Source organism: Haematobia irritans, chromosome 1 (assembly GCF_050003625.1).
Source record: "Haematobia irritans isolate KBUSLIRL chromosome 1, ASM5000362v1, whole genome shotgun sequence".
Taxonomy (NCBI): domain Eukaryota; kingdom Metazoa; phylum Arthropoda; class Insecta; order Diptera; family Muscidae; genus Haematobia; species Haematobia irritans.
In genome coordinates, this window is record NC_134397.1 from 171104822 (window position 1) to 171117439 (window position 12618).

The 12618-nt window shown below is 36.4% G+C and overlaps 1 protein-coding gene across 1 annotated transcript in view; it reads left to right on the plus strand.

Moving 5' to 3' along the window:
- The window catches only part of beat-IV (beaten path IV), an 88930-nt gene that overhangs the window by 35690 nt on the left and 40622 nt on the right, over positions 1–12618 (plus strand). The window contains exon 6 of the mRNA XM_075303948.1: positions 4353–4486. Coding sequence (XP_075160063.1) covers positions 4353–4486 — 134 coding nt within the window. The remainder of the gene's footprint in view (positions 1–4352; positions 4487–12618) is intronic.

A 12618-nucleotide genomic window follows, 5' to 3' on the forward strand; every position in this document is an offset into this window, starting at 1 on the left:
GACAAAATTTTCTATAGAAATAAAATTTTGAGAAAATTTTCTATAGAAATAAAATTTTGACAAAATTTTCTATAGGAATAAAATTTTGACAAAATTTTCTATAGAAATAAAATTTTGACAAAATTTTCTATAGAAATAAAATTTTGACAAAATTTTCTATAGAAATAAAATTTTGACAAAATTTTCTATAGAAATAAAATTTTGACAAAATTTTCTATAGAAATTAAATTTTGACAAAATTTTCTATAGAAATAAAATTTTGACAAAATTTTCCATAGAAATAAAATTCTGACGCAATTTTCTATAGAAATAAAATTTTGACAAAATTTTCTATAGAAATAAAATTTTGACAAAATTTTCTATAGAAATAAAATTCTGACGCAATTTTCTATAGAAATAAAATTTTGACGCAATTTTCTATAGAAACTAAATTTTGACAAAATTTTCTATACAAATAAAATTTTGACAAAATTTTCTATAGAAATAAAATTTTACGTATTTTTGAGTATTGTTAACCTATTTTATGATTATTCTGATTATTAATTTTGTTCGGCTTGAGGTAATAGAAACAATCGATTATTGATGTGTTTTAATATTTATTTCCAATATATCGGTTAGTGCCACTAACCATCTTCTGGGATTTTGTATCTACATAAAATACAAAACTTAAATTACATTTAACGTTCACAAAAATCACAATTTATTTAAGATATAATTTATTGAAAATAACTAACTTGAGTTCAATGGCATATGTACAAATGGTCCGATGGCAATACCATCCGACGTAAATCAATGACAACAACTTGTACCAAGTTCCATGTCGATAGCTTGTTTCTTTCGGAAGTTAGCGTGATTTCAACAGAAAATTTGATTGCAATCGATTCAGATTGAGATATAAGATCACATATATATCTTTTGCCCAAGTTCGACTCGTATGACTACAGGACGTCTAATTTCAATCCATGTGTAACAAATTCGGTCAAAATTCTGCTCCAATTTGGGAAATATGGCCAAAATACCCACCTTTTCCTTGTAAAATCGCCACTGGAAAAGCGAAATTTTTTAAAAATGACTAAAATTTTCCTATACTCGTACCTCTAATACCGATAAATCGCGACCGATAAGTTGTAAAGACACTTTTGCGAAATTGCATATAAATGGTTTTATATTTCAATATTTCTAATATTTTTTTAAAAACATTGTGGTCCTCCCCGGCCGTTAGTCGATTTATAATTGAAGTCTAGAGATTTTCAAAGAAGTTTATTTGTCCAAATCATTTCAGATTTAAATAATTGTATATGGGAACATAAATCCAATAAATTTGAAGAATTTGAGATGGTAGCGAAAATGAAGATCTACGGAGTAGTGCATGGTATAAAGGGTGATACGGTCAAAATTTGGCCAAGGGAAAACGCGTGTAAATCGGTGAAATCGTTTATTTAAAAAATCAAATTAAATTTCTTTTTCAAGTTCAATTAGTATAAAATTCCGGGAAAATATTCAGTTAGGCTTTCGCTTTTCCAAATCCGAATTGCCGGGCCTCACGCTTGACACCTGCCATCAGATTTTGTACAGCCACCTTGTCCACCTTCTTCGCCGCAGAAAGCCAGTTTGCCTTGAACTGCTGCTCGTCCTTAGCAGTTTTTTTTGGCCTTCTTTAGGTTCCGCTTGACAATAGCCCAGTATTTCTCAATTGGGCGGAGCTCTGGCGTGTTGGGAGGGTTCTTGTCCTTGGGAACCACCTGCAGGTTGTTGGCGGCGTACCACTCCATGGCCTTTTTACCGTAATGGCAAGATGCCAAATCCGGCCAAAACAGTACGGAACAACCGTGTTTCTTCAGGAAAGGCAGCAGACGTTTATTCAAACACTCTTTCACGTAAATTTCTTGATTGACAGTCCCGGAAGCTATGAAAATGCTGCTTTTCAAGCCACAGGTACAGATGGCTTGCCAAACCAGATATTTCTTTGCGAACTTTGAAAGTTTTATGTGCTTGAAAATATCTGCTACCTTTCCCCTTCCTTTTGCCGTATAAAACTCCTGTCCCGGAAGCTGCTTGTAGTCGGCTTTGACGTAGGTTTCGTCGTTCATTACCACGCAGTCAAACTTCGTCAGCATCGTCGTGTACAGCCTCCGGGATCGCGCTTTGGCCGTCGTATTTTATTTATCATCGCGATTTGGAGTCACTACCTTCTTTTAAGTCGATAGTCCGGCTCGTTTTTCGGCTCGATGCACGGTTGTGGACGATACACCCAGCTTATTTGCGGCACCTCGGAGAGAGAGGTTAGGGTTTCGCTTGAAACTACCGGCAACTCTCTTTGTCGTCTCAGCGGCTTCCGGTTTTCCATTTCCCCCAGATCCAGACTTCCTGGCTGTCGACAAACGTTCCCCAAACACTTTAATTACATTTGTAACGGTTGATTTGGCAACTTTTAGCGATTTTGCCAGCTTTGCGTGCGAGTAGCTCGGATTTTCGCGATGCGCGAGCAAAATTTTGATACGCTGCTCTTCTTGCTTGGACGCCATTTGGACAACTGAAGAGTGAATTCCAAAATCAAAATAGGAGCAACATTCTACACAAACACACATCTTCAAAATGAGGGTGATCAGGTTTTTTAAATGCAAAATTGAAAGAAATACGTCAAGTTTATATTGACCAAATTTTGACCGTACCGCCCATTAATACAGTGGGCCCTGCCCAATTTTAGACTTTTCTTTGACTAAATGCTTAATTATACCCTTCACTACTACTGTGGTACAGGGTATAATAAGTTTGTGCATTTGTATGTAACGCCAAGAAGGAGTAATCATAGACCAACCTTTTAGTATACGGATCGGCTTATAATTAAATTCTGAGTCGATTTAGCGATGTCCGTCTGTCTGTCTGTTGATGTATTTTTGTGTGCAAAGTACAACTCGCAGTTTTAATCCGATTGTCCTAAAATTTGGTACAGGGCCCTGTTGCGGCTCAAAGACGATCCCTATTGATTTTGGGATCGGTTCAGATTTAGATATAGCTGCCATATATATTTTTCACCGATGTAGTCATAATTGCCGTGTATATCAACCGATCTTCCTCAAATTCCGCAAAATATCACCCAAATCGGTTCAGATTTAGATATAGCTCCCATATATAGCTTTCGCCCGATTTACACTCATATGACCACAGAGGCCAATTTTTTGCTCCGATTTAGTTGAAATTTTGCACAGGGAGTAGAATTAGCATTGTTGCTATGCGTGCCAAATTTGGTTGAAATCGGTTCAGATTTAGATATAGCTCCCATATATATGTTTTTCTGATTTCGACAAAAATGGTCAAAATACCAACATTTGCCTTGTAAAATCGTCACTGCTTAGTCCAAAAGTTGTAAAAATGACTCTAATTTTCCTAAACTTCTAATACATATATATCGAGCGACAAATCATAAACAAATTTTTGCGAAGTTTCCTTAAAATTGCTTCAGATTTAAATGTTTGCCATATTTTTTTACTAACATTGTGTTCCACCCTGGTGCATTAGCCGACTTAAATTTTGAGTCTATAGATTTGTAGAAGTCTACCAAATTCTCTCCAAATCGAGTGATATTTAAATGTGTGTAGTTGGGACAATCCTTTATATATAGCACCCAACACATTTGACGGATGTGATATGGTATCGAAAATTTAGATCTACAAAGTGGTGCAGGGTATAATATAGTCGGCCCCGCCCGACTTTAGACTTTCCTTACTTGTTTTGAATTTGGTGTTGTGTTATATCCATAAAATGTTACACTAACAAGTCAGAAAGAAGTCAAGTGTGGCCGATATCACAACCATATTATTTTTCTTTTCGAATATGACAGTGATTCAAATATTTTACATAATATAAATAAAAATCTATCTATACCTTGATCCAGCTACGACATATGTCATTCGATTCATATCACGTTTCTTTCCCCCCCAAAAAAAGAAAGAAACAAAAATCAAGCTAGCAAATCTAACTAAAGAAATAAAGAGAAAATCAACAGTAAAATGATTCTTTGATGACATTTGCTGAATCATAAGTAGGGAGGAAGTTAGGAGATGATGGCATTGGAATATTGAATATGTTGAATGTGATGCCTTTATAATGGCATGGCAATCTAATGGAAATTTGTAAAATTGAACATTTGCCAATGGTAATGGGTAGTGAATTAGCCTTTTATTTGTTTTCCTGAAACGAACAAAAAAAAACACACACACACAATCTCGATTTTATTGAAATTGAAATAAAACTAATTGGATAACTCGCATCATTCTGTTTAACGAAGTGCACTGTAATAAATGTCTCTAACACAACGTGCATTCCATTTCCTTTGGTCTTTTTCATTACAGATTTACCACGCGATGGACCACATATCAAAGGCCAACAATTTCAATATCAAATTGGTGAGATTTTAAATCTAAATTGCACATCGGGTAAATCACATCCAGCATCGCATTTACAATGGTTTATCAATGATCAGCCGGTAAGTCTACTATCCACATTAATTTGAGTTAATTTTAAATGTAATCTGTGGTTAGTTTTATGAGTGTGAAATCAAAATTTGCCCATACAAATTAGAAATGGGGAATGTACATTTAAAGCTGAGCAAAATATAGAACTAATTTATAGAGGGAGGTGTAAGTACCCTACGATAAGGCCATGTCCTGAGACATTTTAGTAGTAGCACTCCATAGATAGATCCTTATGAACCAGTCTCGGATAAACTCTTAGGAATCTGTTTCATTTTGGTTATACGAATCGCACCAGAAATGAAAAACTTTTAAAATATATTGAACAATAGGTTATTCGGGTAATTCTACTTCACTAGATCCAATAAGATTTTTATATCAAGCGAGTATGGAAATCAATAAATTAAGACTATGTAAAAACTGCGACCAACTGGATCACTGGTACCAGTCCTGTGATAGGTCCGTCAGTGACAATTTTCACTAATTTCCCGTAGGGTAGATTGTCATGAGTTGATAAAGCGAGTGCTGCCTTTTATATTTCGATTAGAGAACAAAAGCAAATAATCATCGGAAATTATTTTATTTAATTTTTTTTTACCCTCCACCATAGGAAATATTGCTCTAAGACCCCATAAAGTATATATATTATGGGTCGTGGTGAAATTCTGAGTCGATCTGATCATGTCCGTCCGTCCATCCGTCTGTTGAAATCACGCTCACTTTCGAACGAAATAAACTATTGACTTGAAACTTGGCACAAGTAGTTGTTATTGATGTAGGTCGGATAGTATTGCAAATGGGCCATATCGGTCCACTTTTACGTATAGCCCCCATATAAACGGACACCCAAATTTGGCTTGCAGACCCTCTAAGAGAAGCAAATTTCATCCGATCCGGCTCAAATTTGGTACATGGTGTAAGTATAGGGTCTCTAACAACCATGTAAAAATTGGTCCACATCGGTCCATAATTATATATAGCCCCCATATAAACCGATCTCCCGGTTTAGCTTGCGGAGTCTCTAAGAGAAGCAAATTTCATCCGATCCGGCTGAAGTTTAGTACATGGTGTAAGTATATGGTCTCTAACAACTATGCCAAAATTGGTCTACATCGGTCCATATTATCTGTGGTCACAACCCTTAACAGACTAACGCGAGTTAGGACACACCATCGTATTCAGCGTATCTAAATTTATTTGCTCTAAATTTTTCATGTTTGTATCTCTTCTAGGAAGGCAATTAAACCTAATCCAAAAAACACCTCCTGATTTTCAATAAAGATTCAAAACTTTAAACTCCTGTACTGAAAAACAGACTTAGGCGCTAGTAAATGGCCGCTAACAACCATGCCAAAATTGGTCTATATCGGTCTCTAGTTATATATAGCCGATCCCCAAAAATAATCTACCAAAATTTTATTTCTATAGAAAATTTTGTCAAAATGTTATTACTATACAACATTTTATCAAGATTTTATTTCTATAACAAATTTTGTCAAACTGAATTATATACGTATTTAATCGGTCTTTATACCCTGCTCCACACTGTGGAACAGGGTATTATAAGTTAGTGCATATGTTTGCAACACCCAGAAGGAGACGAGATAGACACATGGTGTCTTTGGCAAAAATGGTCAGGGTGGGCTCCTGAGTCGATATAGCCATGTCCGTCTGTCCGTCTGTCCGTGAACACATTTTGTAATCAAAGTCTAGATCGCAGTTTTAGTCCAATCGACTTCAAATTTGGCACAAGTGTTTTGGCTCAGAATAGATCCCTATTGATTTTGGAAGAAATCGGTTCAGATTTAGATATAGCTCCCATATATATATTTCGCCCGATATGGGCTTATATGTCCCCAGAAGCCAGAGTTTTACCCTAATTGGCTTAAAATTTTGCACAAGAAGAACAATTAGTACTATAGTCAAGTGTGCCAAATTTCATTGAAATCGGTTCAGATTTAGATATAGCTCCCGTATATATCTTTCGCCCGATATGCACTAATACGGTCCCAGAAGCCAGAGTTTTACCCCAATTAGGTTGAAATTTTGCACAGGGAGTAGAATTAGCAGTGTAGTCAAGTGTGCAAAATTTTATTGAAATCGGTTCAGATTTAGATATAGCTCCCATATATATCGTTCGCCCGATTTACACTCATATGACCACAGAGGCCAATCTTTGGCACCGATTTAGTTGAAATTTTGCACTGGGAGTAGAATTAGCATTGTACATATGCGTGCCAAATTTGGTTGAAATCGGTTCAGATTTAGATATATCTCCCATATATAGCTTTCGCCCGATTTACACTCATATGACCACAGAGGCAAATTTTTTGCTCCGATTTAGTTGAAATTTTGCACAGGGAGTAGAATTAGCATTGTGGTTATGCGTGCCAAATTTGGTTGAAATCGGTTCAGATTTAGATATAGCTCCCATATATAGCTTTCGCCCGATTTACACTCATATGACCACAGAGACCAATTTTTTGCTCCGATGTAGTTAAAATTTTGCACAGAGAGTAGAATTAGCATTGTAGCTATGCGTGCTAAATTTGGTTGAAATCAGTTCAGATTTAGGTATAGCTCCCATATATATGGTTTTCTGATTTCGACAAAAATGGTCAAAATACCAATATTTTCCTTGTAAAATCGCCACTGTTTAGTCGAAAAGTTGTAAAAATGACTCTAATTTTCCCAAACTTCTAATACATGTATATCGAGCGATAAATCATAAATAAACTTTTGCGAAGTTTCCTTAAATTTTTTTACTAACATTGTGTTCCACCCTAGTGCATTAGCCGACTTAAATTTTGAGTCTGTAGATTTTGTAAAAGTCTATCAAATTCTGTCCAGATCGAGTGATATTTAAATGTATGTATTTGGGACAAACCTTTATATATAGCCCCCAACACATTTGACGGATGTGATATGGTATCGAAAATTTGGATACCTAAGTTCGGCCCCGCCCGACTTTAGACTTTCCTTACTTGTTTTTTGTTTAGTATATACCCCGTATGGACTAACTTACAATTGAGAAGACGGTGTTAAGAAGTTTTAAGATGCATTGCAATCGGTAAGTGTTACCGCAACCCAAGTAATTCGATTGTGGATGACAGTCTTTCGTAGAAGTTTCTACGCAATCCATGGTGGAGGGTACATAAGATTCGGCCTGGCCGAACTGTTGTTGAGTTAATCCACGTTGAAAATATAAAAAATAAACTCGCGAAAATGTGCATGATTACAATAATAGGGTTGCCCAATTCCAAAATATATAAATAAACCCCTTCTACAGGTTGGCTGGTATGTAATGCAAAATAGTAAAGCGTCATAACTTATAAAAATTATTGTTGCAAAGCAAAAAACAAAGTGGGAAATAAAAAAAAAATTGAATCAGTTTAGATTTGTTCTGCTTTTTGCACGACTTGTATCCTTCTAGCTTTTAGACAAAGCCATCACATGCTGCATTAAGGAGGCTTTACGGTATTTGGACCCTTTTCCCGCGAAGTGATGTCTTAAGATGATCGATACTTTGGTATTTTTTAGTTCCAACCTTACTCTCCGAAATGCCGCAAGCGTAAAAGTCCAACGGAAGGAGATCCGAAGATTTCGGTGACCATTGCACAGTAGAAATGAAGCGAGAAACCGATTATTTATGCCTTTCTTGAGTGACGAGTACTGAGTAAGATGGTGCTGAATTGTGTTGGAATTTCTATGGCCTGCAACTGAAATATTTGTCGGCCCAGGGCTTAAATATTGTCTTTAACAAACCGAAGGTGTACATTTTCAGCTGCCCCTTTTGGCAAGTAAACCCGATCATTTTGTTTGCTCACAAACTGTTCAATTTGGAATGACTTATCCTCCGAAAAAAATTCAAATTGGTAACTGGTCACTTTCGTGAGTCCTTTTGCAATGTCAAAGTGCTACAGTCGAAATGTTTATCTGCCCAGGGCTTCAATACTATCTTTGGGATATTTTGCCGATAATATTCGTCACTTATTTTGTCCCCAGGGCCAATGAATACGAGCGCGGAATGACCATTATCATCGATGACGCTTGAGTTCTGATGGCCAATCGAAGGTGTACACTTTCACCTGACCTGCTCTTGCAAGTAAACCCGATCATCTTGTTTGTTCAGAAACTGCTCAATTTGGATTGGCTTCTCATCGGACAAAACCAAATTCGATAAATGCTAAATTTCGTGCAAGCAAAGCATTTCGTTGGCTCTTTCCGGTCTAACTTTGTTTTGTGCATCGGTGAACTCTTGCACTTTTTGGAACTTCAATGGCTTTAGTCCCAGCTCAAATTTCATTATATGCTGCATCTGTTTTCACGATATATTCACCTCACGACTAAGTTTTTGATCACTTCGACGTGGATTACGAATAAATCTGGCATTCACTCTTGGTATCGCTTGTGGTATTGTTAACGTCCGTTTTTTTTTTTGAAATTGTGCGAGAAACAGAAGATTTATTTACATTTAATGCTGTATGGCGTTAACGATAGCCACTATTGATTTTTCAGCCAAATATAAAGCAATCACACATCACGCTTGAACTTTAACAGGAATAAGTTTATTTCTGAGATCAAAATGCTTCTATAAGCTTATAAACAATAAAATGAACTGTCACTGTTCTAAATCTCTCAGCTGTCAGACAATCTGTTTAGAAGTGATAGCAACGTAAAATTGCTGGCAAAATATATCAACCACCCTCTAAACTATATGTCCAATTCACTTGAGTTTTTTAGCTATTAAACTTCTTGGTAAAAATACTTAAACATTTTTTAATTATCTTCAAAAACAAAAGCACATAAATAATAATGTCCTTGGGCCTGGCGTAAAAAAGGGAGGATGTTAATAAATAAATAAATTCACTATGATGCTGGTAAATCAAATTCGTGACAATAGCAAACATTCAACGATTTTGCCATTGTCTGTTAGGGAGAATAACGTGAGTATTTTATTTTGGATACATTTTTACTACACAAGACGAGAAAAATAAGTATGAGAGCGTCTTCGATATAGGCCTTAAATTTTATATCGGCACCACGAAATATCGCACCAATGAAATAAAGTCCCAAAGACGAAATAAAATAAGATCCCAAACTTTATAAATATTTGGAGCCTTTGGACTGTTATAAATTTTCTGTTTCTGTTAATTTTCTTGGGGCTTTGTTTCCCATTTATGATTTGGACTTTAGTTCATTATGAAACCCTATTAAGAAATTAACACAAAAATCTAAGACTTCAATTGCCCAGCAAAAACGGAGTTTGGATCCCCGGAAGTAGTGCAAACTTGGATCATCTCCAATGAATTTCACATGGTCTTGTCATAGAACGCAAGTGCTCCGTTCTTGGATCCTTTGCATTGCCTTAGAAGTTTTCTTTTTTTTTCTTTACTGTGTAGTAGGGAGCCACTGCGGTGCCATGGCTAGCATGCCCGTCTTGCATACAAAGGGTCGTAGGTTACAACCCTGCTTCGACTGAACACCAAAGTTTTTCAGCGGTGAATTACCCCCTCTCAGTTATGCTGGCGGAATTACTGAGGGTTTCAAAGCTTCTCTCAGTGATTTTCCTGAAATGTGAAACGCCTTTCGGACTTGGCTATAAAAAGGAGGTCCATTGCCATTGAGCTAACCATGGAATCGGGCAGCAGTCAGTAGTAATAAGAGAGAAGTTCACCACTGTGGTATCACAATGGAACCTGAAATATCGGGCTGCCACTATACCTATCCTAAACCTGAGGAGTATTTTTAGTTGATTTTGTTATAGGATAGGCCACAAAATTTCATCTTTTATTTGTGTTTTTATACCATGCCCCACACTGTGGAACAGGGTATTATAAGTTAGTGCATATGTTTGTAACACCCAGAAGGAGACGAGATAGACACATGGTGTCTTTGGCAATAATGCTCGGGGTGGTTCCCCGAGTCGATATAACCATGTCCGTCTGTCCGTCCGTCCGTCCGTCTGTCTGTGAACACATTTTTGTGATCAAAGTCTAGGTCGCAGTTTAAGTCCGATCGACTTCAAATTTGGCACATGTTCCTGTTTTGGGTCAGAATAGAACCCTATTGATTTTGGAAGAAATCGGTTCAGATTTAGATATAGCTCCCATATATATCTTTATACACTTATGTGGATCCAGAAGCCAGAGTTTTATCCCGATTTGCTTGAAATTTTGTACGAGGAGTACAATTGGTACTATAGTCGAGTGTGCAAAATTTGATTGAAATCGGTTCATATTTAGATATAGCCCCCATATATATCTTTTGCCCGATATGGACTTATATGGCCCCAGAAGCCAGAGTTTCAGCCCAATTTGGTTGAAATTTTGCACATGGAGTACAATTAGTAGTGTAGTCAAGTGTGCTAAAGTTTATTGAAATCGGTTCAGATTTAGATATAGCTCCCTTATATCTCTTTCGCCCGATATTGACTAATATGGTCCTAGAAGCCAGAGTTTTGGCCAAATTTGGTTGAAATTTTGCACTAGAAGTACAATTAGTAGTGTAGTCATGTGTGCCAAATTTGGTTGAAATCGGTTCAGATTTAGATATGGCTCCCATATATATATATCTTTCGCCCGATATGGACTAATATGGTCCTAGAAGCCAGAGGTTTGGCCCAATTTGATTGAAATTTTGCACTAGGAGTACAACTAGTAGTGTAGTCAAGTGTGCCAAATTTGACAGAAATCGGTTGAAATTTAGATAGAGCTCCCATATATAGCTTTCGTCCGATATGGACTAATATGGTCCTAGAAGCCAGAGGTTTGGCCCAATTTGATTGAAATTTTACACTAGGAGTACAACTAGTAGTGTAGTCAAGTGTGCCAAATTTGACAGAAATCGGTTGAGATTTAGATATAGCTCCCATATATAGCTTTCGCCCGATTTACACTCATATGACCACAGAGGCCAATTTTTTACTGTGTTTTAGTTGAAATTTTGCACAGGGAGTATAATAAGCATTGTTGCTATGCGTGCCAAATTTGGTTGAAATCGGTTCAGATATAGGTATAGCTCTCATATATATGTTTTTCTGATTTCGACAAAAATGGTCAAAATACCAACATTTCCCTTTTAAAATCGCCTCTGCTTAGGCGAAATTTGTAGAAATTACTCTAATTTTCCTCTACTTCTGATACATATATATCGGTCGATAAATCATAAATAAAAGTTTGTGAAGTTTACTTAAAATTGCTTCATATTTAAATCTTTCCCATATTTTTTTACTATCATTGTGTTTCACCCTAGTGCATTACCCGACTTAAATTTTGAGTCTATAGAATTTGTAGAAGTCTATCAAATTCTGTCCAGATCGAACCTTTATATATATAGCCCCCAACACATTTGACGGATGTGATATGGTATCGAAAATTTAGATCTACACAGTGGTGCAGGGTATAATATAGTCGGCCCCGCCCGACTTTAGACTTTCCTTACTTGTTTAATTAAGGAAAAATAATGCCAAAAAGGCCGCACATCGCTGGGGCCATCTGACAACATATGCCTATCAACCACCTTTTATTTGTTTGATGTATTTACCCACCAATGCTTTTGTGTAAATGAACGTGACGTTTTAACGGAAAATTAAAATCAAACTGACGAATAGTGGAGAATGAAAATCCATGTAAATTTGGATGGAATCCTATATGTAAACAATTCAAATGGAACATTTGATCAGGTTTAGTTCGATTGTGCTAAAAACGAAATAATAAAAAAATAAAAATAATAAAAACGAAATTCAATAAAAATTGGCGACCAGTATTTTTGGACAGCAGATCTTCCAAGCAATAACTTCTTTTTAGATCCAGATCACACTCCCCCATTATTTTAACACTAACACGAAAATTTCTTATAGCTATAGCTTCATTTCTACTTCACAATGGCCACCAAATGTTCCAGATTTCAATATGTTGAACTTTTGCGCTTGGGGTATTTTGGACCATAAGGTTGGCACTAACAAAATACTAACGTGTCGATCATCTGAACATGGCACTTTGCCGGGAATTTGCCAAAATACCACAGAGATTCTTGAGTCTAGTGTGTGATGGCTTTGTCGGCCGTTTGAAGGCAACAATTCAGTGGCGATTTTATAAGGATGTGGACTGAGGTCTAGTGAGAAGGTGCTAAATTTTAAGGCTTG